General features: G+C 41.2%; 2 protein-coding genes across 2 annotated transcripts in view; one reads left to right on the top strand and one right to left on the bottom strand.

Moving 5' to 3' along the window:
• The window catches only part of ralgapa1 (Ral GTPase activating protein catalytic subunit alpha 1), an 86,111-nt gene extending 64,106 nt beyond the window's left edge, over positions 1–22,005 (top strand). Inside the window, exons 45-46 of the mRNA XM_079262085.1 lie at positions 14,900–15,024; positions 18,867–22,005. Coding sequence (XP_079118211.1) covers positions 14,900–15,024; positions 18,867–19,012 — 271 coding nt within the window. The 3' untranslated portion in view covers positions 19,013–22,005. The remainder of the gene's footprint in view (positions 1–14,899; positions 15,025–18,866) is intronic.
• A 976-nt stretch (positions 22,006–22,981) lies between these two features.
• Positions 22,982–24,865, bottom strand: insm2 (insulinoma-associated 2; the record flags this gene model as incomplete). Its single annotated transcript, XM_079262412.1, has 1 exon — positions 22,982–24,865. The coding sequence occupies exon 1, from the start codon at positions 24,857–24,859 to the stop codon at positions 22,982–22,984; it is 1,878 nt and encodes a 625-aa protein (XP_079118538.1). The 5' UTR covers positions 24,860–24,865.
• Positions 24,866–27,465: the final 2,600 nt, after the last annotated feature.

The following is a 27,465-nucleotide window of genomic DNA, read 5'->3' as shown; positions in this document are numbered from 1 at the left end:
AAAAACTGACTTATTAGTGTGTAATATGATACAAATATAATTTACCCAGCCTTTCCTCACTTAAAACACAGTATTCTGCAATTTAGCAAGAAACCACCACCACACACTGAGAGGCATTTAATGTACAAAGACGTAATTAGGAATGGGTTAAGGGGCTGTGTATTCGTGAGGGTTAAGGCTCAGGAATTGAATATGAGTCCGTATGTGAATGCATAAGGAGGGGGATGATTGCAGCTAATCGTTTCCCGTCGGGTGGATAAAGGAAATGAAAAGAAAAGGGTAAAGAGTCGGGGTTGTGGCTAATCTCCTCTACTTCTCCTTGGGGATGAGTGTATTAGCTGTCAGGTTCTGCTTAATAAACACAGATTAGCTACTTAACCTTTCACTGACTGCTCCAAATTCTGCCCCGTCAAGATCCAAAATTTGCAGTATTAAGACTTACTAAAATGTAAAACAATCCGTTTTTGATCCAGAGCTTTCATTTCATAGTGGATATATATTTTCTGCTTAACATTCTCCTTCCCTGCAGCTTTAATCACTCGTTAGTGTATGTATGCGTATTACATGTATGATGTTTGAAAGACTTTGTAAAGTTCCTGAAAGGTGTTTTACATTTTTTGCATTTTGCATAAACATGCTTGTTTAGTAGATTTTTGATACAGCTTCATGGCAGACGTCAGTCTTGTACAATCGCTCAACACACACACACATGCTTTGTAGATATGTATGAGGTGGGAATTGACACAGAGAAAATTACTTAATATGTTTTTTTTTAATCACTTAATTTCTGAAATACATGTTTCCTGTTCTGACTGAGTGACCATGTGTATTTGTGTGTGTGTTTGTGCACGTACATGCTTGTCGCAGAGAGCTGTGCAGAAACATGAGTCGCAGCCATCAGTGGCTCAGTCACACCTCACTGGAGCAGATCCCCCTCTGAGTGGTAAACAAGCTAATCTGTAGTTTGTGTGTGCAAGTGCGCAAATGCACTTCGTGGCGGGGTGTGTGAATGTAAGTATTTTTATTTGACAAGGTGTTTAAGATTCAGGAGGGGATCTCGTAGATGACCAAGACCGAGAAGTGCAGCAGAGCAAACTGTGTGTCATGAGCACTAACAGCCACCTTGAGCCTGGCCTTAAAAAGATACTATGATGGGAAGTGAGGAATGAGGATATTTATGAATAATTAAAGTATTTCCTCACTTTCAGTGTGCTGATTTAGAAGGAAAACATTGATTTATGTAATATTTGCTAAGTGGGATTTGATTAAATGTTCTACTTGTTATTCACCTGTTGAATCATTTTGTTTATGAAGTGTCAGGAAATTGTGACATAATTTGCTTGTTTTGTCCAATCAGTTGTCCAAACGCTCAGAACATTTTATTTACTATAAATGAAAAACAATAAAAGCTGCAAATGATCTGATTTAAAAAAGATGCATCTTTGTAATATCATGCTTTATGCCGACTATTAAGAAAGGTGAATGTGGTTTGAAACAAAGCAGAAAACAGAAGAAAAACAGAACTTAAAACCAAACTTGGATGTTTGAGCAGAACATCCCTTTAATCTGTCAACAACCAGAGCAGCATGGAGTCCTTTCTTTACCTCTCTTTTTGCATTTTGGCGGCTCACTCATTTTACTGGGTGGCAGGGGCTCAAATGTACTAACATGCACCTGCAGCCAGACCGCCTGGCACAACACATGAGCACAGATTATAAGAAAGAGACTAAACCTTTATATAGAAAGTGACATTTAGTGCAGCATTGCAGTTTAGAATATCACCCCCCCCCCCCCCAAATCTGCCCTGCTTTTATATTTTAGTTTCACTTGATTTACAAAGTATATCAAAACAAAGTCCTCTGCCTGATATATTTTACATCTCTCTTGAATAAACTAGTAATTATGATCATTCTGGACATGCACACAGGACATTTAGGGCTAAATGTTGTTGTGGTGGACCTAATGCTGACAATGGACCAGTTGGGCCTCTAAGATTCAGATTTTCTTCCATTGTTGCTCATTCAGATCAGAATTCACTCCAGTTAAAATGCAGCTGAATTAAACTCATTCATCAGCAGGCACCATCAACAGGGGACGGGGAGAAAAACTCAAAAGTTAAATGTCAACAATACATGGTGTGACAGATTGCTCAGTGCATCACAGGAGTTTCTTCAGCAGTCTTGGCTTGTTGCAACATAACTAAAGAGGGTCGTCTGAGACAGACTATGTTGCAGAAAAATCTTGTTACGACTATTGGAAGCCGTTTCTGCAAGAACCGAGCCTGAATAGCTGAATTGAACTGAATATAACTTTGTTGTCTTTGTAAACAAAGCAAACAACGACATCACCAGCAACTTTGTTGGATTAATGATAAATATTTGCAAATTACACAATACTAGTAAAACATTATTTATTTTGAGAAACCATCATATGAACATGTTAATAGCATGACAAGAAACTAAGGCTGGGCAATACGACCTCAAATCAATATCACAATTAAATTGAACAGGTTACCTCAATTATCAATTATTCCAGTATCATTTTATTTTTAGCCCCCATAGCCATCTGGATTTTTTGTTGCATTTATTTCTGTTATAGAAAAGCAAATATTGTGAAATAAGTTAATTTAAACGCAGTTTATGATATATATATATATATATATATATATATATATATATATATATATATATATATATATATATATATATATATATATGATAATTTCATCAAGAATTTTACATTTGTTTAAGAGAAATTTAAATTTCCAAACATTTTAAGTAATTGACATGAGCAAGATTATGTCAATTCTTGGTTCTGAAGGTCAGTTTAGGTTCATTTTTGTTTAACCCTTTATAGGGCACTCTGTGTAATACCTAGAAATGAGAAATTTTAACCTAAAATTGTCCTTCTGGTATGTACCAAGACCTCTATTCTGTTGTTACATTAACAAAAAAAAATAGTTTAATGCTGAATATTAAAGAAAACGAAGTGATCAAAAATAGTCACTTGCCCCATAAAGGGTTAACAGCCCAGTCTCCCCAGTGACTGATATACATGCCCAGGTAGCCTCGTATATAAGTATTAACTTGAAGTTCATACATGATATGGTGTTGTAAGTAGCAGCAGCGCAGAACAGCGGGACAAAAGCAAGAATTTAAAGCAGCTGAAAAACATTTCTGGCCCTTTGGAAGAAGCTGTTGGTCAGATTAGTTGTGTGAGCTTCAGCTGCTCTGTACCTCCTGTCTGATGCTAACAGTTTGAAAAATCGTTGATCGTGGTCTGTGTTCTGCTGAGATATCATGAAGCAGCGATCTTCTCCTCCAGAGACGCTAGCTGGCAACCAGTTTTTTTGGGGGTTTTTTCCCCTCAGCAGTGTCTGCCACTCTCTCAGGTGTTTGATCTCCTACAGAGCAGCCTGCATACCACACCATCAGCTGTGTCGAATGCACTGACGGACTCGATCGCTGCACGCCAGTAGGAGACGAGCAGATTCTTTTCCGTATTGTTCTTCTAAACCACCCTGAGAAAATGGAGTCTCTTACATGTCCTCTTCACTGTGACTGGTGTCTGGCTAGAAAAGCTTCTTGGATAAGAGAATCTTGAAGTACTTCACTTCCTCGACACACTCCCCATTTACGTAAAGCCTTGCTGGAGCTGAGTCCCACGTTTTCCTGGAATCCAGTGGGAACTCTGGTTTTGTTGGTGTGAGGAAGCGGGATGTTCCCTGATCACCAGGCTTGTCAGGCTCTGGACCTCATCCCTGTGCGCCGATTCATCACCACCTGTAATGAGCCCAACAAGGCTCTGTTGGGGAAATCTTAAGAATATAATTAGAGGTGCTCAATATTAAATAAAATTACAATTCGGCGGTGCTACAATTAAATTATTAAACAATTCTCAAGATTTTCCTTCATATTTGTTCCATATTGAGGGTTTTTTTTCTTACTCCATGGCTACCTTTATCCTACTTTATACTCCATTCAGTGTCCATTAAATCAAATATCCAAACAAATTTATCTCCACTATCTTTGTTGAACCATAAATAAATCCAACACATTAAAAATATTTTTCTTATTGTCTCTTAATGCTTCTCCAGAATCTGCAGGAAAGGTGTGTTATCAATTGTTATGAACAAAAAGATCCACTAACCAGGGCTGGAACGGAGCTGCTGTCACATGTTTGTGGTATTACTATTATGCTTTAAACAGCTTATGTATGAAGTAAGTCTTGTGCAGGTCTTGTTTGTTCTCATGCCCATAAAAAACAGTGTTTCCAAGCACTAGCCTTCAAACCTGATGAGTGAATCTCACGCTCAGCAGCTACAAGGCTAGCTGCTGGCTTCCTGCTCGTGTTTGAAGATTTACAAATCGTAATTGAATCGGCCTGTGTTACATCAAAATGAATTGATGAAACCGTGAGTATAATGAAGGTTTTTAAGAACTTTACAAGTGAGGATAAAAAGTTATTTCCATTCTGGATTGTGTATGAATTGACAAAAGACTGAACAAACTAGAAAAACACAGTCTCTTCTCCTAAATCTCATTTGATTCAGGATTTTTAAAGACTTTCTTGAGACCACAGGATAAAAAACCCCTTTTATTAACAAATGCATGGACGAGTTTTTCTTTATCACTCTGAAACAGGATGTTTGAGATTTTAGCAAAGTCACCTAAAGTATGTGAAGCTCAACTCATTGGTTGCCGTGCATGGTTGTAGCAGAGAGCCCCATGCGTTTCGGAGCATTTTGGCTCATCTTTTGTGACTGTGGAATGTGGGGCGCCGATTTGGCCGGGTGCATCTTCGGGGTGCATTCACAACATGTCGGGTGTGCACTCATGATGCATTTTTGGAGCCATTTTGGCACACACCTGCCCAAATCGGCTTTCCATACACAGAAACCGCAAAAGACGTATTTGTCAGCCAATGAGTTCAAGCCCTCCTCCTGACATTCAGCCAAGTTTCCCACTGAATGAAGGATAGTTTTGCATTTGTCTTGCATCCTGTCTCTTCTCTGAACTCTCTCCAGCCAGTAAAAGTCTGATTTTGACTCGTTTCTATCAGCCATGTTGCGTATTGCAAAGGGCCGCTGTAATGATATCCAGTTGGTAGCGTGCTCCATAGTATCGTAAAGTAAGATGCTGCAATGCAGTGACACATTGGGAGGGGAAATAAAGTGTGGTTTCTCAGCTTCAGGTGAGCTGGGAAACAGCAGCTTCAGGAATGAAGGCTACATAGTAAATGTCCGCGTGCAATCAAAACAAGCTGGAAACAGCTAAAGTTTTAAAGCTAAAAGCTTTAAAGCTGAAAGCTTTAAAATGACGTAATGCTACTTTAAGTTCCAGCGGGGCTCATTGTCTGTCAGCAGTAACCACGAGAGTTTGTTCTGCAACAGTGATTAAGCTGAATGTGTGACATTAATGTTCACATTTATGTGAAGACCTGAAGTTTAACAACAGAAAACTGTTTTGTGATTGTCAATGTAAGTTGTTGTTTTTTTTTTTTAACCCGTTTTAAATTTACAGTGATAAATCTGTAGAAAAATCTTCAGCTTTACATCTTTGTCAGCTCTTATATCCGTGTCCTGAGGATTATATCTGTGTGCGTATATGAATATAATTGTAGGCAGAGGGGGAATAATGTCTGACTGCCTGCAGATAAGACCAGAATCCATCTCCTTAATAAGAGAATTATTACTAGGTGACAATCATCACCGTGCTGTGTGTGTGTATGAACTTTGCGCCTGTTATAAAAATAAATAAATAAATAAATAACCTTGTAATTGCACTGGCAGCTTTAGGGCTCCCTAGTGGTGACAGGGAGGAGGCTGAGGATCTTACGCGTGTGCACACACATGTCAAAGGGTGAAATAGTGGGGTGACAAGGGGCCAATTAATGTATCACGTCTGTTTTTTCTCCTCAGCCTCTGCTCCTGCATTGGGTTAAAGAGCAGATGAATAGTGGTAAATACAATTGTGGGCCTGTGTGTATGTGTGGCTCTTTCATGCACATCGTCCGCTAACAATAAGTAGTGCATTAGACCAGCCTATCTCTGTCCCCATCTTTGGCGTACGTGGACACACACACACTCGTAATGAAATCACAAAGCCTCCATATCATTGCTATCACAGAAAGATATAAACCCATTAGCTTGTTCCTTTGGGCACAGACACACACACATACACGCACAGGTTTATCATTACACGCTGTAAAGCTTTTCCAATTGTATTATCCCTCTGATGTCCTTCTCTCTGTTGTCTGTTCCAATGCCTGGGGTGGAGAGGACAGATAGTGTGTGGGTGTGTTTGGGAGATGCTGAGTGAGATAGTGTGTTTCTGAAGAGAGGTACCTCATACAAGCTTTAGAAAATAGAAAAGTTCTGCTTTCAAGCTTCATTTTCTACCTCTGAAAACAGAAAAGGAAGTTGTCAAAGGATTTTTCTTGCCGATAATCTCCAATCATTTACAGACAAAACTTAAACTAACAGTCTTAAAAACAAACAACAACTAAATGTAGCTCCAGTAACATCTTTGCAAAATATCTCAAGGACAAAAACTCAGTGTTTGACGCAGAGATTAAGTTCTACCTCTGGAGAGCACTGAGTTTAAAGTTTTACCCTCAACAACATTTTGGTTGTGTCGTTATAATTGAAATATAGATTAAAACTTCCTGTTTTAATCTTAAATTGTCACATGGGACAGTTATCAAAAAGCGAAGCAGCTTAAGATGTAGGTGCCTCTTTTTCCTGTTGTTGGCTTTGCTCTGATGTGAAGAAACGCTCATTAGTTTTTGTGCAGAAAGAACGTAAAATAGACGAGTGCTTGAAGCTTTGTCTCTTTCACTCTTTTCCTTCCTCTGATAATATCCCATTGTGTTCCTTTGCTGTGTCCGCCATTGTGTGCCTTCACAACGGGCAATTTGTTGACATCCAGTTGTTGGCATGTGACGCTGCACCGTAAAGCAAAATGCAGCTGTCACACGATGACAAAGAAGGAAAAGAACAGTTGTGAAGTGCCGTTTCTCAGCCTTGGGACGCTGCAGTGCTTCCCAGTCGCCTACTGACACAGTTAATGTCAGAGGTACAGGGTTTTATGGTCGGAAAGGTATCCAATGTTGCTGTAAAAGTACAGATTGCAGACAGAGAATGACGTTGCAGGTACTTATGTGGGGGGGGTTGGATGTGCATTGATTTAAATTATCAGGATAATATCTGAAGATTGCTGGTTTGATCTTCATCTTCTCTTGTACATATGTTGTACATATGTACCAAACCTACAGCTGTGACAGCAGCAAAAACACGCAGGGTGTTGAATCAGACATTACGCAGTGTAAAGATGTTCTTCATGCACAAATTGTAGGGTAGAGCTGGAAAAATGTCAAATAAGGAGTTGCAATATAGTAGTTCAGCGCTCACTGCTGCTCTGTTCACTCACACGCTTGAAGTATCTGAACATTTTGTGAGGAATAGTTTTGTTTTAAGCTCTCTGGTGTGTATACTGTTATACAACTCCAGCAAGACATTCACAATTTTTGGAGAAATATTGGAGAAATTACGTTTCCTTTCTGGGAGAAAATCTTACAAGTAAATAAATGTTGTCTTCAAGTTACTTTTGTGGTTATTTTGTGAGATTATGCTGCACTTATAAAAACAGGATTTCATTAAAGTATTGTAGTTTTTTATGTTTTTATGTTTGAGGAAAAAAAGAAAACGTGTGAATAAAAGCAGCTCGACTCAGAATTCAGCTGCATTAATGTTGACTGTTTTTACTGATCGTCTCATTTGAGTCTAGTTGAGTATATTTATGCAGGATTTTATCTTCAGTCCTATCTGGGTGTGTTTGTGAGGTTTTAGGAACTTCTATTTACATATGATTTCAGCTAAACTAATGAATTTAAAGGCCTGCACGGTGGCGTAGAGGTTAGCACCAAACAGCAAGAAGGTAACTGGCGAGGCTCAGCTGGAGGGAGGTTTGAATAGTGGCTTTTGTTTCCATCTCTGTCCAAAGACATGCATTTCTCTTAATTGTCCCTAGTAGTGATTGTGGTTGTTTGTCTCTCTGTGTTGGCCCTGTGATGGCCTGGCGACCTGTCCAGGGTGTACCCTGCCTCTCACATGATGATTGCTGGGATAGGCAGGGACAAAGCAGTTAAGAAAATGAAGGAACAAATGAATAATAAATTCACATGCAACCAGTAAAACAAACCTGTTAATGCTCTTACTAGATTGTTTTTAATCACATTGAAACTCTGCGTTAAATGACTGATCTTAATGCAAAGTTTTAAAAAAATAAAGTGGTTTTATTTAATTGATAATTAATTTAAGGTTGCAGGGTTTCTTGCTCCCTGCAGGCCTTTTATGTTCCGCTACTTATAGACTGTACAAACACACACACACACTCGTATCACAAACATTGCCATAGACACTCACATCCCAGCAGTGGTCCCAGCTCCTAATGCGCTAACAAGCTCCCTTTCTCCTCCCCTCACCTCCTCTCCTCCTGCAGCTTCCCTCTGTCTCAAGTGATCACAGGAGTCGAACTCCAGCACAATGAACTGCTCAGCGGGGGAGGGAGGAGGAGAGCCGTGGATGGCGTGAACACTTCGCTCTCTCCTCTCTTTTCAAACACGCACAAGAAAATGAGTTTCTGACTCGATACAAAAGAGCCTCTTTATCTCCCTCCTCCTCCTCTGTGTCTGCCTTTCTCTGCTCTGCTCTTTTTCTCCCTTTTTCCTATCTTTCTTCCCTTATAATTTCCCCTTTCTCACCTTTTCTCTGAAAGAGATATTTTTCAACTAATGACTTAATAAGAGGACCCATCTGAAATTCAATTACAGAAGATAGTGGCGACTGCCATTTGGATAGAGAGAAGTAGGGGTGGATGGAGGCAGAGATGTGCAAACCTCTATTTTCTGTGACCTCTCACTGGTTTTGACTTTTTTTAATACATAAATAACTTATTTTGCTTGTCACAATTCATGAGACAAAATTAGTACCATGTACGATTCATAAGACACAACCCAAAATCCTCAACAAAACTTTGTTAAAATTAGTACCCTGTGAATGCAGATAGGAATTTAAATGGCCAGCTGCTGATTGTCCGTTTTTAAAGATAATCTGGGATTTTTCACATGGAAATCATGACCAGTGCTGATTAGATCTTTGGCTAATTATTATTAAGCAAGTTATAGTCTGAATTCTGGCCAATACGAATTATAAATATAAACTCCTACATGTGTAGTTAATGTAGCCTGACATTTACAGTCCAATATATTGCAGTGTCTTTAAGTGATTTGCAAAATGTTTCCTTTTTATTTTATTTTTGAACGGTTCAGCTGACAAAAAGGAGTTTGAAGCAAAAGTTTGGGAACCCCACAGGTGATGGACAAATATCACAGCTTGTAGACCTGTGTTCACAAGTGACGGAAATCTCACTTTTCTGCACATGTATGATGCATATGGGATCCTCTTATTATAATCTAAACAGCTAAAGCTGTTTTATCAGCTACTAAATTGAATGAATATGTGATCTTTTTCAAATTGACCTCAGTCTGAACAAAACTGTCGCATTTAATCCAACTTTCATGTCATTGCATGGAGGCAAGTGTCAGAAACCTGCTTCCGAATCCACGTCCACAGAGGTACAGATGCAGTGTGAACATTCCAAGTTTTCTGGGAATTTGCACTAATTTTTTTCTGCAAAAAGCTTGTTTTTTTGTTTATTATGTTTATATATAAACTTAAGGATTGTAGCAGCCCATGAAAAGTTTTTTTTTTTTGCGCCTCCTCGGGTTGTCTGATCAGGATTTAGGGAGGGGTGTTTCATATCATCCTAATCGAAGGTTTCTCTTTCTCATCGTTTTTACAGGTGGTACATTGTTAATGTCCTGAATTTTCTCATGTTAAAGTAAATTAGTATATTCAGTCTTATGAACTAGTTCCCTGCGATGGACTGGCGAGCTGTCCAGGGTGTACCCTGCCTGTCGCCCAAAGCCAGCTGGGATAGGCTCCAGCTTCCCCGCAACCCTGAATATGATTAAGCGGTTCAGAAAATGAATGAATGAATAAATGAACTAGTTCTAAAAACACTTAAATGTTGATTTGTGAATATATGACTTTGAATCTTTACAGTGTGGACACAGAAAAGTTTTGTTTCCTGATGCGTCTGCCTTAAAAGCCACATTGGGACAGGTGTAGCTGCACGGCAGAGCTCGACATCCCCACTCCAGAGTCTCATCTATCTCCTTGATGGATCTTTTCAGTCTGACAAAAGTTTTCACTTGTTATTTTAACAAATTCCTAAATAGTTCTCTGAAAGTCCTTCACGCAGACGCACTAAAAGATACTGAAAGTCGGTATAAACATCTCCTGTGACTGCATGAAGCTAACCACCAAGCAGCCAAACCTTCACATATTTGAGCAGGTGTTAGTTTATCTTTTGACTGAAATAACATTTCACTTTTCAGGAAGTTTTATTGACTTGTATCTTGGTTAACAGTGCAGTAAATCTCTCTGTTATTCTAACATACCCAACCTGAGAGCCAAGCCTCTTACAGCGTAAGATGGCAGAGGATCCTCAAGGTTTGGACTCCACATAAGTACCACTTAAACTCACTGATGTCTCATCAAAAGTGTCTGTTTTTGCAAACATTTCTACATATCTTGAACATTTTTATGAAACTGCAAGGAGATAAAAGGATTCTTGAAAGAATGCATTCTTACAGATGCTTTTTCTTTGAAAATACCAAACTTCATAATTTCACATTTACTCATTTTAGTGACAAAAACAAGCAGATGCAGATTCCTGATGCAAACATCTTTCAGAGAAAAAAGTTTCATGTGGGAGTAGAAGTAAACTTCCACTGCAGATGAGATAGTCTGCACAGATTTGGTCATATATTTACGTATTCCCACCTCAAATATCGCAGGAAAAACATCCTTAAATAGGCCTGACTGATCTTTGGAAGATTTTCTTAGCGAGTTTCTCTTGCTCTGTCCTTTTCTCTTTCTTTTTCTCTCTCTGTCAATAAGATTATTTTTCCTTTCTATAATTAATCAGCCACGGTGCGCTTTTAAAAACAGCCAGCGTGTTGATGTCCACTTGCAAGCGTTGCACGTGGTGCATAAAGCCAAACTCGTCTGAACAGGATGTTTCCAGCTGCAGCACAAAGTTATCAGCTCCAGAAATGTACATAATAAATGTCCCTCTGCCGTGCTTTTTTACAGATAAATACATAAGTAACTGTAATCCAAGATGAACAACATCAGACCACCAGTATTTTCTTTTTAACCTTTTAAGCCCATTTTCTAGATAATACTCGGTTATTATTTCTTTGCAAGACTTTCCTGTAATAAAGTCTGTCTGCTCTGTACGGCTTGTCCTCTTACACCACAGCTAATGTGGGTTTTGCATATTAGTCCCATCCATCTGATGTTGACTCTGCTCAGAGGGAGGCTGTGACACAGTGACACAAGTCCACAGGTAGAAACCCCAACTGAGAGGAACAAAGCGAAAGAAAGACATAAAGGAGGCAGGCAGAGAGAGAGTGGAGGAAAGTAAAATGATGTGCTGGTCATTTATCTCAGCAGTGGCACCAACTTTCTGTATTTTTTCCTTCTTGTTCTGTTTTTCTTTCTCTCTAGACGTCTGTCTTTCCAGCAGGTGTCCTTTAAACCTTTTCACCTTCTCAGAAACGATGAAGCCACGGCCTTTTCCCCAAAAACTTTTCTCTTTTTTTTTTTCTTCCCCCCCCTCAGCTGCTCTATTCAGTCACACATTATTAAAAGTTGATATGAAGATGATTAGGTGTGATTTGCTTGTTTCTAACTGCGTTACATCCACACACCTCTCCCCCCTCACTAACACATAGTCTCCGAAGGGGGAAGTAAGTGCGATTCAGGGGGTGAGGGCAGCAGGAAAAGGCAAACGGTGAGATCACATGGAGACTTTGCTGCTTTTCTCTCCACTCTCTCTGGGTGACACACATCCAGCTTTGTGCTGTTACTTAAATATCTTCCTCACCTCTTCTGTGATTCGCTGCAGGATTCTCACCCCTTGTCCTCCTCACTCTTGCTATCCCCCATTATCTTTTTACAAGTTCTCTTCCTCTGTCAACATCTCACTTTCTTTGCAACTTTCAGACCGCCCTCTTCCCTTCATTCTCCTCGCTTTTCTCCGTATGGCGGATTGAAAAATGATTTTAAAAGAACAAGTTCCTGTGAAATAAAGTACGGTAGATGTCAGGCTGAAGTTCCCACCAATCTCCACCCTCCTGGATTCTGTCAGCGCACTTTAAAGGAGCCATATTGTTGTTATTATCATTGTCTCTAACCGAATCAGTCACCATTAGACCTGAATCTTTCTCCTTCTGAGGCCCATAGACCAGCTCTCTAACCCAATAGAAAACCCATGGGCGCTATTACAGATGGCCGCCCCGACCGTGAGGCCGCCACACACACACCGAGACACAAACACACAGATTTCATTCTGAAGATTCATTGGCCTAATCCCATCATACACTCAGACATTAACTCATGCACTTACACACACAAACACACACACACACACACATGCAGGCGACTTTATCACATAGGGACACACAAACGCATAAACACTCTGCTCTCATTTAAAATCCTCTGTTATTGGAGCTCGCCGAGCAAATGGTAATGCTATTGGAGAATGATGGGGCTGAATTGTTTGAATGCGTGTCCAGGAGGCTGTAACGACCGCATGCGGCTGTCATTTTGGTTGGATGTATGAGGACGACTAAGGAAGAGAGGGCAAATGTCATTCAATCAATGAGGTTATCTCTAATAAATGGACAGTTGAAGTCCTGGTTTCCATTTACTCTGCTCTCCACTAAATCCCCGAGCCTCTTTCTTCGAATTCATCGCTGTAATGGCAAGTGATAAAAGGTCTTTTTTTTTTTTTTTCTTCGTCTTGTATTTACTGAAAATCCATGATGCAGGTACAGAGACACAGGTTGTGTTGCATGCTCTGAGAAATGCTACATTTAAGGAAGTGAGAACTGAGGTTTTACGTTAACTCCCTCTGCTCTGCTCACATCTGTTTGATTCGCATGAGCTTTTAAATGGGCCAGAGTTTTATAAACGTGCACAAATCTCTTCATAAATCCATGGAATGGTTTTATTCAACCTCAGCAAAACAAACTGTCTGCGAGTCAGCGTCTGGTATTGTTTTGTTCTTGAGTCTTTTTCACTTCAGTCACTGAACAAACATGCTTGAACTGTAGCTGAAGTTTCTGCTCTGTCTGACCACATAGCAGTCGTTTCCATTTCTCCCTTTAACTGCTGTTTTAACCTCTATGCTCCAAGCCTGCCTGCTGGATGCTTGTTTTTATGGTTTTAATGACATAACAAGCATCATTCATGCTGGAAGGAGGTGTCTTCAGGTGAGGTTAACGTCCCAAAACCCTGCGATTGGTGAACCGTCACCATTACAGCACTGACTACCTGACAGTGTGGAACTAAATCCAATGACAGAAAAAAATAATTTATGATTTAAAACTTTAGTTCTTTCAGTATTTATTGTTTTTTATCCTCCTTTTACAATTTGCCATTTATATCTACTTACCATGGCTGCCATAGTTGTTCCACTAATTATACTACGGTGTCTTTGAATGGACAAACAACTTTAAAAACTACATTAGCAGCTTTTTTCGACAGGTGCTAGACCACCTTGCGTGTAAGTATCTGCTTAAAAGGCGCAGAGAAAGTCGTCGAGCGAATAGTTTGAAGCGATTATTTGCAGTGCGGTCGCAGCTGCACCCGAGGCCACTGGATCCAGCCATTGATAAAAATGTGTTAATATCCAGAAGAGTTTTTCCAACCGTCCTTTCACAGCTGTGCTCCAAGTCATTATTTGTTTGTCTTTACCCCTAGATATCAGTAATTCTTTTTTTTTATGTATGATTTATTTATCTTTTTTTTTCCAAGTACAAAAATGAAGCATTGAAAGACAATGACAGTATCAGAAGAAGTCATGGGGTGCAAAGCTGCACATGCTAGGTATCATCATACACATCTGATACATACACCAGGACAACAAAAGAGAAAGAAAGAAAATATAAAAAAAAGATAAAACAAAATAAAATGGAAATTGAGACGAGTGAAACCAAAGAACAAAAACAACACAAAAAAAAAACACAACATAGAAATATGTGCTACTACCAAAGTTACAAAGTGTATGGGTGTATCAAGCAAAGGCATGCTGAAAAAACAGAGAAAAGAGGTTGTGTTCATTGGGCAATATCAAGAGTAAGAGACATGACATGGTCTGCAAATGGTGACCAGACTTTAGTGTAGAGAATTTAGCGTCAGAGCCACAAAGCGAGTGCTTAATTTTTTCCAGTTTCATAAAAGAAATAACAACATAGAAATCTTAGAAAATCATAGACATCTCTTATCCATTGAGAGTGGGTGGGTGGGTGAGGGTGTTTCCAGCGCATTAAGATATTTCTTCTGAGCCAACAAAGTAAGAAAAGCTACAAATTCAGCAAAATGAGGTGGCAAGGCATGGCCACTAGGGAGAGTCCCAAACAGAGCAGTCAATGGGATTACAACAGAGAAGACAAGCAAAAGGGAGTCAAAAACTAGATCCCAAAATGTGGACAAAGCAGGGCAAGTTAAGAACATGTGAGTAAGATTAGCTGGACCTAAGTTACATTTCACACAGTTGGGATCAGCACCTGGGAAAAACTCGTGCCAGTTTACTCTGTGACCAGTGCATCCTATGTGATATCAGTAATTCCTGCACGCTGTACCTTTTAAAATGAGATTTTCAACTACTTTCTCTCATATAAATTGTTGTGGTGATGTGTCATCTTATGATGAAAGTGACTCCAGGACTTTATGTTGGATTTTGGCCTTGACCTTTGACCTCAGTTATGAAGAGCGAGCTCGATACCTCGAGACCATAGTGCAGAATCACCAGGAGCTGACCACGTTTGAAGATTACGCAGCTCGCGTCTACAGTCCCGCTCCCTGCACTCACCTGCCCTCTGACACAGGTAAGACCCAGCGGTCTGCTCCGTTCACCATCACGGATCACACACACACCATTTGTCTAGTCGCACACTCAATGGCAAGGCCTTAAAAATCACAATTAGTTTACCTGCTGAACTGTAAATATCACAATTAATTTACACACAAGAAGTTTCACACAAATTATTTGATATTTTGTAAATGTGTCGGTGTATTAATTGTCCAGATTATGTTAAATCATACCAGAACTACAACACACACACACACACTGTTTCTTTCTGGCAGATTAAAGTGGCTGATGAGATCTGTTCTTTATCCAAAACTGTGTTCAGCCTTATTCTCACTCCAGAGCATCTCTGAGGAATTAGATGGCATCTGATGAACCGTAGAGATGCCAGGCGTGCACATCGGAGTGCACGTGACCCTCATATGCATCTTTTTAAGTCCATTATACCGATAATGTTTCATTCATCCTCTGATGTATAGGATCAAGTATAATTTAAGATATTAAAGAGACTTTTTCCCTCAGATTTAATCCAATTAGCATATTTACAATGATTTAACACAAGCTTGTGTGAATACATTTTTAATGGGAGCACAGATGTGATGTTACAGGTGTGATCGTGTGCTGAAGGTGTTTTGTCTTGGCCAACTACTCTTCTGCTTACTGGCTAATCTGTCAGAAAAATCAGTCATTATGCTGTAAGAATAATAATAATAATAATAATAAAAATAATCACCCTGCTTTGAGGCTGAATAACATCTGGCACAACTGCATTCCCTAAAAAATGTTCACTGGCAATTTTATATGGGATGTAAATTGTTTGTTGGTGCCTTGTTCAGTCCCAAATGCAATTTCAGAGCACAGGATGAGACGCTTTGTGACATGTTTAAACGTTAATTAGACATCATATACATGGATGTGATATAATAGTTCTAATACAGTGTGTGTATCATATCCAAAGTTCACAACTCTGGACTTTTAGTGACCCTGTGCTTTGAAATAAACCTGCTCAAATTACTGCAGCACCCCAGTTTCTGTATCTTATCTTCCAGTCCTCTAGCCAAGTTAACATACAACCCCCCCCCCCTATCAATAAAATGATGATTCTTCTCTTTTTTTCTTGTTTTTTTTTTTTGTTTTTTTTTTAAATTTAATTTCACTTCTTTTTTATTTAATTCATTCTCTTTTTTTTTTAAACATTTTGTTTGGAATTTTTTTCTGTTTTTTTTTTTCTTTCTTTTTTTTGTCCCCCATCCTTTAGATCGTTTTGTCTCACTGTATGCCTATAGCTAAAAAGGTAAGCCTGGTCACATGATCGACACGCCCCGCTCTACCTAACTCTTTCTACCTAACTCGTGCTTTTCCTACGTTTTGTTTGTCTCTGTGTTTTCTCCACTCAAAGCGGGTCTGCATGCGTTAACAGCAGACTTGTTTTCCTCTTCAAAAGGAGGTGTCGCTTTCAGCTCATCACTGAATGAAGTTTGGTACGACTGAGGAATTTATTTCTGATTTATTTCTTCTAGTTTCTGACCCGTTTTCCTCCAGCTTGGGTCATTAATTGTATGTCTGAGATAATTTTACAGTGTTTCTACGTCTCTTGGTCTGCCGTAACACCAGATTTTCCTCTTGTCAAACTGCACTCAGTGTCCTGATGAAAGTGGGACGTTCTTTTCCAGCAGAGAGGTTTCTGCTCTTCTGTCTGCTCACTTGCTCAGTAACCGTCATGGTTTGTTGTGTTAACCTGCGACCTCACACTGACCTAGTGAAACTTGACCTCTAACCTCGCTGTGGGATCCTCTCCGTAACATTGCATTCTCTCACAGTCGTATAGAGACACAAAGAAGTGGGTAACCCAGGTATAATTATACACATATTTTCACACAAGCTGTTTGAATATGAACCTTGAACTAACAAAGTTTTGTTTCTCTTTATTTTAACCTGTGTGTGTTGAAGACGAGCTGAATGGTATTTGTTTACAGTTGTGATACACGTTATCACCTGATGTTGTGTTTTCTCATCCTGTCTGTTTTCTACATGTGTGCTTCTCTCCTTTTTCTTGGTTATCATTCATTTTCTTTTTTTCCTTCAATCTCCTGCTTCCTTTTTTCACTTCCTTTCCCTCGGTTTCCTTTCTTTCCTCACTGTTTTTGTCCTCCTTTGTCCTTCCTTTATTCCTTTCCTCTCCTGACCTTTCTGCTCTCCTTGTTGCTTCTTCTCCTCTTTCCTCTTTCCCTTTGTCTCCTTTCTTCTCTTCTCTCCTCTCCTGTTTTCTTTTTCTCTCCTCTCCTTTCCTCCTCTCTTCTCTTCTCCTCTTTCCTTTTATCTTCTCTCTTTCACTCTGTCTGCTCTCTTCTCTCTCCTTTTTTCTCCTCTCCTCTCCTCTCCTCTCCTCCCCGCTCCTCTCCTCTCCTCTTCCCTCTTCTCCTCTCCTCTCCTCCCCGCTCCTCTCCTCTCTCCTCTCCTCTCCTCTCCTCCCCCTCTTCTCTCCTACCTCTTCCCCCTTCTCCTCTCCTCTCTCCCCTCTTTCCTCTCCTCTCCTCTCCTCTCCTCCCCACTTCACTCTTCCCTCTTCTCCTCTCCTCCCCACTCCTCTCCTCTCCTCTCCTCTTCTCCTCAGAGGAGCACAGTGTTCTGTATCTGATGGTCCCTAAACCACTAGACAGTTCCAACCAGCTCAGGGTGAAGGGGAAAGGTCTGAAGCAGAAGGTTCTTCATGCTAGCTGTGAATGGTACGCGCTGCAGATAAAGTTACATTTTATAATCTACCACAGTAAATCATAAAGTCTTCCTTCCACTGAAAAGTAAACAGAATAACTAAGAGGAGCTTAATTTCAGCTGGCGGAGTCTAGATGAAGCCATTTCAGTAGGATGTGTTTATAAGCATCATATAAGTAAAGTCAGAATCGCCTCTAATTAATTCATATGTTATTAACAGTGTACTGTTGTACACAAAAAGAAATTATTAAATAATACTGTTTCTACATGGTACCTGCACAATCTAAATGTAAAGCTCACATCCCCAAGTCCGGTTCTCAGGATCTAGCATTCTGCTATATGTAGATGCATCTCTTCTCCAACACGCCTGAATCGGGTGGGTAGTTCGTTAGCAGGCCTCTGCAGAGCTGAAAGACCTGTAGATGAAGCAGTTCAGCCATTTGATTCAGGTCTGATGGAGAAAGGACGCATCTAAACGTTGCAGAACAGCAGATCTTCAGGATCAATACTTTAAAGTCGCTTATCTTTCCATGCAGTGTGGTTATACTTTCAACTAGACTTCTTTTTTTTTCCCATCTGAAGTGTTCAAGCCTGGTTTGGTTATTAATAAACCATCAACCTGCCGTGTCGGCTAAATCTTTCCTGTAACAGACCTGTTGGTTGGTTAGTAGGTAAGTGTTCACCCTGCAGGATGATCGTGTTAAATAAAGTGCCATGTTTCCATGTGGGTACTCGTTAAGAAAGGGACCCTAACAACTGAACCAAACTATTTCTTGGCCCCCTTTCAGTAGCTGGTCCATACAGTCGGGTCAGGGTGATTGGAGGGAAAAAATGTCACTTTTTGCAATAAAAGTGAGTTTTGTTTCACAGTAACGTTAAGTCCTGAACATGTCTGGTGGTTTTAGGGAACGAAGATACATGTAAAGCTTATTTAGAGGTTTTTTTTTATGTTGTCTGTTTGTCTGTGTCCTTCATTTGTCTGCGTGTCTGTGCAGTGTTGCCAAGTAGACCATTATGGGAAGTGATGTCATTTTCTTGATGATCCTTGATCCTTTTTCTGCTTATCCACCCCTCTCCTTCTTCGCCTCACCCATCCTTCCATCACATTTCTTCCCCGGCGCCCCCTCCTCATCCTCCTACCCTCCTCAGGCTCCTGCCTCGAGATTCTTCGGGGAGAAAGTCCGGCTCTTGGGGAGGCCGGGAGCGACTCGGCGTCCCCCATGTCTCCTCGGACTAGCAAGAGTCGCATGTCCATGAAGCTGCGACGCTCCTCTGGATCGGCCAATAAGACCTGAGCTTTGCACATGCCACGGCTCAGTCAGCACGGATGCTGTCCCTCACAGCAGCAAAAGTCAGACACCTTGCAAATTTGGTCCATAGTCATATTTAACAGTAAAAGTATAAATAAAATCAGCTGTCCAGAGGACATTTTCAACAATAAAACAGGATTCTTAGGATTCTTAAAACCAATCAGGGGTGTTAATTATGCTTTTCCTCCTCCCAGCTCCTTCCCCCTTTTCAGCCCAGAACACCCACACATGCTCTTTTAAACCCTCTGATGTACATGCGTCATTATTCCGCTGTAAATATCCGCAGCTTTGCTTAAAAACCAACCAGACATATCGTGTAGCAGCAGCATGCCGGCACTTCCCACAGTAGGAAAAGCAGAATAAATTCATCCAGCAAAGTGCAGTATTAGTTCATAACAATGTGTGCCATGTTAGAAAGTGCACAAATACCAGTATAACCAGGACTGCAAAAAGCCTAAGTGTGCCACATTTATTATACGTTGCTCTCAGACAGTCGGAGCGAACAGTCAGCGAGATGAAGCTGCAGAAGTTCTGTCTGCGATGCTGAATGTTGCCTGCGGGGGATCTGTATATTTGTACTGAAAGTTGGTGTGTGTATGTATATGTGTGTGTGTGTGTGTAGACAGCAGCAGGAGTATTGGCTGTAAAGTGTTGCATGGAAAGTGCAAGATGATACTATTTTTGTTGTCCGTGCTTCAAAATAAAAGCAGGGTTTGTTAAATTAGCTGCCATGAAGTAAAAGTAAAAAAAATCTGTTCATGTTAGGGATATTGGTTACAAACGGACACGTATCTGTGGATGTCATCCCAGTTTGAATCCCCAGCCTGAGCGGATGGGACCGTCCTTCTCTGTTAACATATGAAACAGTGTTCTGATGCGGACAAATGTCTCGTTTGTCTCTTACAAAGGAGAGTAAACGCTCCAGAATGAGACAGAAAAATCAAAGAGGAAGCACTTGTTACACAGTACTTTGTTTTGTGTCTTCTACAACATGCTGTAAAATGTGGACAAGCACTGATGTTCAAAGCATCTGTTTTTCTTTTTACTGTAAATTTTGTTTTTGCCTAAACAAGTTGTATTTTTAGCCATCCGAGGTGAGAAACCAGTTTTGTTTTTTTTTTGTTTTGACTACATATATATATATTTGTATGCTGTATATCTATATATGTATGAGTATGAATATATATAGTAGATATATGGATATCTTTAAGAATGTGTACAGCGTGAGGAAGCTTGTTGTGTATATAAGATGATGAGAAAAAAGCTGCCAAAGCCAAACTGTGGTTTAACCTCAGACCACGTATTTGCTTAAAAAAAAAAATATATATATATATATATATACATATAAATATTAAGTTGACACTACATTTTACACTTCAACAGTTCATCCGTCATCGTCCAGTTTGTATTTTATTCTCCAGGAGGTGAAGTTTCATTATTTATGTCCTTTTGTTGCCGCAGCCTGACTGCAACAGTTATATGTGAGTTATTACAGGAGGAAATGACAGACTGAGACCTTACCGGCTTTCAATTTTAGGTTTATAAAAGTTCCAATGTGAGAGAGGTCTTCGCCTCTGATTTCAGTGTTTGACTCGTTGTTAAGCAAGTCCTGTTTATTTCCTCTAATGGAGGTGGGTAGTGGAGGGAATTTAGCAGGTTAACAGCCAAAGAGGAGAAAGTAAAGATGTCAATATTTAATTCTTTTTGTTTCACATTTAATCTGCTCTCATGTTCAGACACGTCCCCTCTTCTGCTCGCGGATCGAGGGGAGAAGCATGCAGTCAGTTTATTTAGCATCATTTCTGCTCTCCTGTCGGTTCATCCATCAGAAATGACCCCAGAAACCGAACTCAGAGCTGAAGAAGTTTGGGTTTTTCTTTGCAAAGATCTGAAGCTGTGGCGTTCCAGGGCTTATCTAAATGTGCTTCCATTCATCGTACAGGATGGCGTGCGTGGAATTATTCTTCCATGACCTGATGATTCATGATGGAAGGACATGAGATCTGAAAACATGTTTCCATTCCTGCAGATTTCACAGCGGCTGTATTTTCTGTTAAAGCCTTTTTAGTCTTTCAGGCCATAGTTTCTTTTAAGAAAATAAAGGGATTGTATAACTTTTTTACTGAAGCCCCTTCCTCTGGGTTGGAATGGTTAGTTTTTACAAACGCCATTAATGAGGTCAGATTAGTTCCGTTACTTTTGTGTGTTCGAGGTCAGCGGAGCATTGTCCCTTTAAATGATCGCTGTAGCCGTTAATACTGCTGAGGTTAAAGAACCATTTACTGGTAATACACGTGGTCTTGGGGCCCAGCTGTAATCCCCCCCCCGTCTGATCTGTACCTGCTGTAAATAGACCACAGATCACACATGTGCTCCATTACCTTCTATAAAGATGCAGACAACTGAAGCCTGATCCATCCTAAAACTCACAGCAACACTACATTTACACTCCTTCGTGCCCTTTAGAAGAATTTTAGTGAGTAATTATTAAGATTTGAGCCTTAATAACGCTTTAACGATTCATGGAAATATACAGTTTCATAGATCGTAAATTCTCGTCAGTGTTTCATTTTGATGATTAACTCACTTTAGCTGAAAATCTTTGATTAGCAGCAACCAAAATTCACCCCAAGGCTCCTAAAATGTTCAGCAGAATTAAAAATACATAAATCTGCCTCCCTGAGATGAGCTTTTTATCCCAGATCTTACCTCTTGTGTTGTCCGATGAGGAGAAATCTGTCTGCAGCAGCGACGAGCCAAACCTCTGGGCTCGGCCCACATGTTAGTTAGGGACTGCTATAGATCTGCATGACACCACTTCAGTACTAACTGCATGTTTTTGACCAGTTGTATGAACACACACATGCACGCACACACTCCACTAACGGTTACCGTCAAACCTGAGCTGTGTAAACATGTTGCATCTGTTTCAGACACACGGTGTGTGAATGTCATGATGGACTTTGACAATAAATGATTTGTGCCAGTGGCTGCTGCTTCATTCACATGACTATTTTTCACATCCGATTCTTTTTTTTTTTAAAAAAACAAAAAAAAAAACTGATCATCAGACTGTATCAACATTTATTGACAATAATTTTAAGTAAATCCAACAGTAGAATTAAGTCATATCAAAATAGTACTGTGCAGGATTTATAGAACCAGACACATTTCTTTTTGTATCATAAATCCATTTAGCAAATATCTCTTTAGGAATAGTAAACTGTGTATAATCAGTAAACACAAGACACTTTTTAATAACTACTGACAATAAATGCTTCATTTTTATGTATGAAAATATTACACAGCTGAGATGTTTGTTATAAAAGGTGTTTTATTGTCTTACAGATTTTTTATTTATATCCTTAAATGAAACGTTGAGTCTTTTTCCACTCTGCTTGTGCATCACTGTAATATCGCTACTTAATTCCTTCTTTTTCCAGTCCTCCCAGTCAAAGTGACCTTTTCTCTGCTCATTTTGTTACGGTTACATTTATCTGTTAGTCATACTGTGGTTTTCAAGAAAAGCTGTAAAAAAAAAAAATCTGTCCTCATTAATTTGGATACAATTTCTTTTATGGTTCAAGTAACACATTTTCAACAGAGAAAGCAAATATTAGAATATTATGTCATTGTAACGATACCATGGAAATATTAAGGTCCTTAAACACAGTTTGAGTGCCACAGACAGCGGCTGTAGTTCAGTGTGTTAAACAGGGATGTTTATGATTAATAATCAGCACCACGGAAAGTTCCAGATTCATTTTCTGTTGTCAGGTGCAAGTAAACAACACTTTGTTTATGTTTGTTTTGTGTCCAGAAGTTTCCAGTGAAAGGCAAAGTGACGTCGCTGTAAGCCTGCAACACACACCACCACCGACGTACATTTTAACAGCCACGCGCCGTTTTCCAGGTGATTTAAATAAACATTTGCATTTGTCGCGCGCGCGCGCCTCATGGTCGCACAGTCATCTGCAGCAGCATCACCTGCCGGTTCTCGGTGGGATGAGACTTGTTGATGTGTCTCGTGAGGCCCGGTGAGCTGAAGAATGTGGACGGACAGTACTTGCAGGTGAAGATCTGCTGCTCGCAGTCCCCGATGTTCCCCTCGTCTCTGTGCGCGTGGAAGACGTCCACCCTGCGTCCCCCCAGAGTCTCCACCAGCAGCTCGTCCCTCATCGCGTGCCACAGGCGGTGCTTGTCTCTGATTTCAACCGACGGGAAGCGCGCGCCGCACAGGTGGCACAAGAACACCTGGCTGCCGCTGGTGTCGCGCGCTTGGCTGTAAGTTGACGGGGGCGGAGACGCCCGCGCGCTCATCTCGTGCGCGGCCAGGTGTTTCTTCAGGTAAGCCTGTCGGCGGAACTTTTTCCCACAGTAGCGACATTCGTACACTTCCTCCTCCGGTACCGACTGGACGAACGGCAGAGTGGGGCGCGTGAGGGGCTGTTGCTGCCTTTCCGCGCGCTCGTCGGGGTTTCCGTTCAGCAGGAGGAGGCTGGATGGAGGGCTGTCCGCAGCTCGCACGTGCTGCTGCAGGTCCCCGCAGCCCACCACCGGGTTCCGGTAATGACCGGAGGGGTCATACTGAGGAGGCGCGAGGCCATTGCTATCGGGGCTGTCCCGGGAACGCGCGTGAAGAAGCAGCAGGGATGGCTCGCGCCTGACGCGGGAGCTGTCCAGCGGTCCGTGGTGCTGATTGCTGCTCGCGCGCAGCAGCAGCTCGTTCTCTTTGCCGTCCGCCTCCACGTGCTGAATGAGCGCTCGCGCCTCTTTTAACGGGTTCCTGTTGGAGGCGGCCTCTCCGCCCTGGTTGGTTACCGGACGAGGTTTGTGCCACCGCCGGTGGGACGCCAAGTTGGCGGGACAGCTGAAGACTTTGTCGCATTCCGGGCAGCGGTACTCCACGCGCACGATGCGGGAGCACTTGTGCTGCGCGAGAGAGAAGGGGTCTGGGTACTCCTCTTTGCACAGCTGGCAGATGAACTCTCCCAGCGGCGGAACCCCGGCGGGTGTAGCCGACTTCTCGCGCGCGCTCCGCAGCTCGGGGCTCTCCTTCTTGATCCTCAAACCGAGAACCGGCGAGGTGGTGACGTCATCTTCGAAGTTGAGCTTCCGGTTGACTTTGGGTTTCTTGGACGGGTTCTGCTTCTTGTGGTGATCCGGTTCGGCGAAAGAGCGTTTTCTCGCCGCGTGACGCTGCTCCTGGGTCAGCAGGGTCAGCGGGGGGAACAGGTGCACGTGAGGCGTGCTGGGGTCATACTTGTCATGGTGACCGTAGGGCTGCGCGTGCTGGCGGCTGCTGCTGTTGAGGAGCCTCTCGATGGAAGCGGACACTGAAGTCGGCGTCGGACTCACCAGGAACGGCAGGGCCGGTACCGGGGACGGTGTCTGGCACCTTCCGGTGAAACACGGCGGTGGTTTTTCTCGGTCCTCGTGCTGCTGCTCTGGAAGTCTCGTGCCAACTGGTTTAACTGGGCTGCATGACTCGGTTAAAGCAGCGTGGTGCTGAGGCGGGTAGAAGCAGGACAAATCTCCATCCAGACTCAAAACGTCCACTTCGCTCACCTGCTCCTCTGTCTCCGGTAACTGCGCGCTCCGTTCAGCCTCTGCCTCCAGCGCCGACTCCACGTGCGGGCTCCACGCCTCCCTGACACCCGCAGGGTCCTCGCGGGACGCAGAGGTTTCTCCATCTGGACACTGAAACGGGAAAACACTCAACGCAGAGTTCTCCGCTTCAGAGTTGGACGTTTCAGGCTTGATGCTGTTGGTCCGTGACCGGTATGACGCCGAACCCCGCCGGTTCCTCTTCACCAAGAATCCTCGAGGCATTGTGATGATGACAGGCGCGTGGCACCACCAGGCGGAAAGAACAAGTCGAGTCTCGAGCCCACTTTGAAGTGCAGTTTTGAAGTGCGCGTGGAGATGGGCAGAAGGAGGAGCGCGCGCAGGTTGGATGAGAGACACATCGGTGTTTCTCTCTCTCTCTCTCTCTCTCTTATACACACTGGTTCAGGATCATAAATATTTAATGTCTGAAAATAAACTAAAGCATTAACTAAAGTTTTTTCCCCAGAAGAAGAAAACTGTTTTTTGTTTTTTTTTAAAAAAAGAAGTGTTCAAATTATTTACAGTCAGATGTGTGATGTCACAATGACTGAGGAGGCAATAAAAATGTATTATTTATTGTAAATCACTTTCAGATTTATCCAAAAGGATACAGATAAAATATACTCTGAAATGTTTTCGGATTTAGCTGCTTCTGTTAAAGGAAATTTGCCTTTTTATGTCTTTAGATTCACATATATAATATTATTTTACTTTTTTTAAAGTATTATTATTTTCTACTGTAGAGCAAAGTAGAATGGCAGAAATGTCTCAAACTGGCCTTCGGACAAAACTGCTCAAATCTCTTCACTGCTTGCAAAATTTGTTAGTATTTTAACCAATTTCCTAATTATTATTCCCCCTTTTTAATAACACCAGAAACTTTATTTTCCTCTTCATGTAGTTTCTGTTGTTTCTTTCCTTTTCTTTCTTGAATCTCCTGTTTTTAGAGGCTGGTGCGTCCCAACTCGTTATCGAGAGGAAAGCCCCCATGGGGGTGTCTTTAAGAGATCACATCACGTTTAAGAGCACTAATGACTTTCTTTCCCGCTAAAGGGTCCGAGGTGGGAATGCTTTGGGCTTTGCTTCCCCACAGCGTGTATGCGTGTCTTTATCTTCCCAGCAGAACACAAGGTCACAGTGGAGGAGAGCGATGGAGATTGTGATTTGATGCGTGTGTGTTTGAAGCGCTATTCACACCCACCCATCCTCCCTCCCCATTATAAAATCTGTTGTAGCTGATAAGAGATCGGACAGAGATCCATCCATCCTTCAACCCTCGGGGTTATATGGGCCCTTCTGTGCGGACCAGGCGCTCCACAGCTCGGCCAGTGAGCTCCGGCCAGCCTGCCTGGAAATCAATCAAGGCGGGTGGGCGTGAGAACGAGCTGGAGGGTCGGGCTGCTGGCTTGAAGATGGTCGCCAGGGGAATAGACAAAAAGAAAGAGATGAGATTAGCAGAGGCGAGTCCAGCACTAAAAACTAATTAAGCCCCAAGCTTTCAGATTCTTTAGTTTGGTTGTTTTTCAGTGTAACTGTCAGCAGGTTCAACTTGTATTGAACTTGATTGAAACAGCAATCATGTCAGCGGCTGAGACTCTTTTGAAATTTATGGAATATATATATATATATATATACACATATATATATATATATATATATATATATATATATATATATATATATATATACACACACATATATATATATATATATATATATACACATATATATATATATATATATATATACATATACATATATATATATACATATACATATATATATATACATATACATATATATATATATACATATATATATATATATATACATATATATATATAATCAGGGGATGGGAAATGGGCAAGAATAGAATTTTAAAAAATAAATACAAGTCAAAATCATGAGAACCCACTCAAGATTGTGATTTTCTTTCATCTTCTTGATATTACACTTGAATCTCAGAGTAAAAATTATTTTTATCTGAGATTCAAAAGATTTATCTATTTTTTCTGCAGACAAGGTTCCATAGTTTCCTCAGAGCATGCTACTTAAGTTTATTTTGCTCCCTTTGTGTCTTAAACCACACCATATCTACTGAAGGAGGGGGGGGGGGGGGGGGGGGGGGGGTCATTTTACTAAAATATCTGTTTTTCCACCAAGCAAATGATACTTTTTAATCATCTGAGTTGTTATTTCCAGTTGATGTAACCAGCAGCTCCATGATTGTGCTGTGTATTTGATGATGGCAATGTTTCTTCTGCTGCAAGAAGACGGAGAAAATCAACCGTTAGTGCAACATTGATGCACATAAAATGAATCAAATTGCAGTATAAGGAAACAAAAAAAGAGAGAAGAAAAAAGCAGGCTGTGACATGACAGCTTTGTGACAAGGATAAAAACAACAAAAGATATGTGCGTGCTGGTGAAGGAAGCAGGTGGCTTATGTAGTCTAAAAGAGAAGATAAATGCTCTTCGTCAGTCTCCTGTTAAAATATAGATCCAGTCAGTGTGTGGAGGCTGCTGCTGGAGGACATGAAGTGTGTGTCTAGTTTGCATCGCATGAGTGGGCAGTGAGGTGGATAATCCTCCAGACTGCTGAAAATGACTCTATTGATCTTTGCTTCTCAGTCACAGGACTTTAAGTATACTGCAGTACTATACAGCCGATCCACCTGTCTGTCCAGGTTTACACCAATTTTATATGCAATCTGGACCTGATAGGACATCTGTTTGCACATGTTCTCGCTTAATTACGAGTCTTGTGTAGTTATTTTTTTAAACTCTGTGTTGCTTTGTAACAAGCAAGACTGAGTTTAAGTGTGATA

Source organism: Telmatherina bonti (genome assembly GCF_933228915.1).
Source record: "Telmatherina bonti genome assembly, chromosome: 22".
In the NCBI taxonomy this organism is placed as follows: domain Eukaryota; kingdom Metazoa; phylum Chordata; class Actinopteri; order Atheriniformes; family Telmatherinidae; genus Telmatherina; species Telmatherina bonti.
This window is presented reverse-complemented; position numbering and strand designations above follow the sequence as displayed.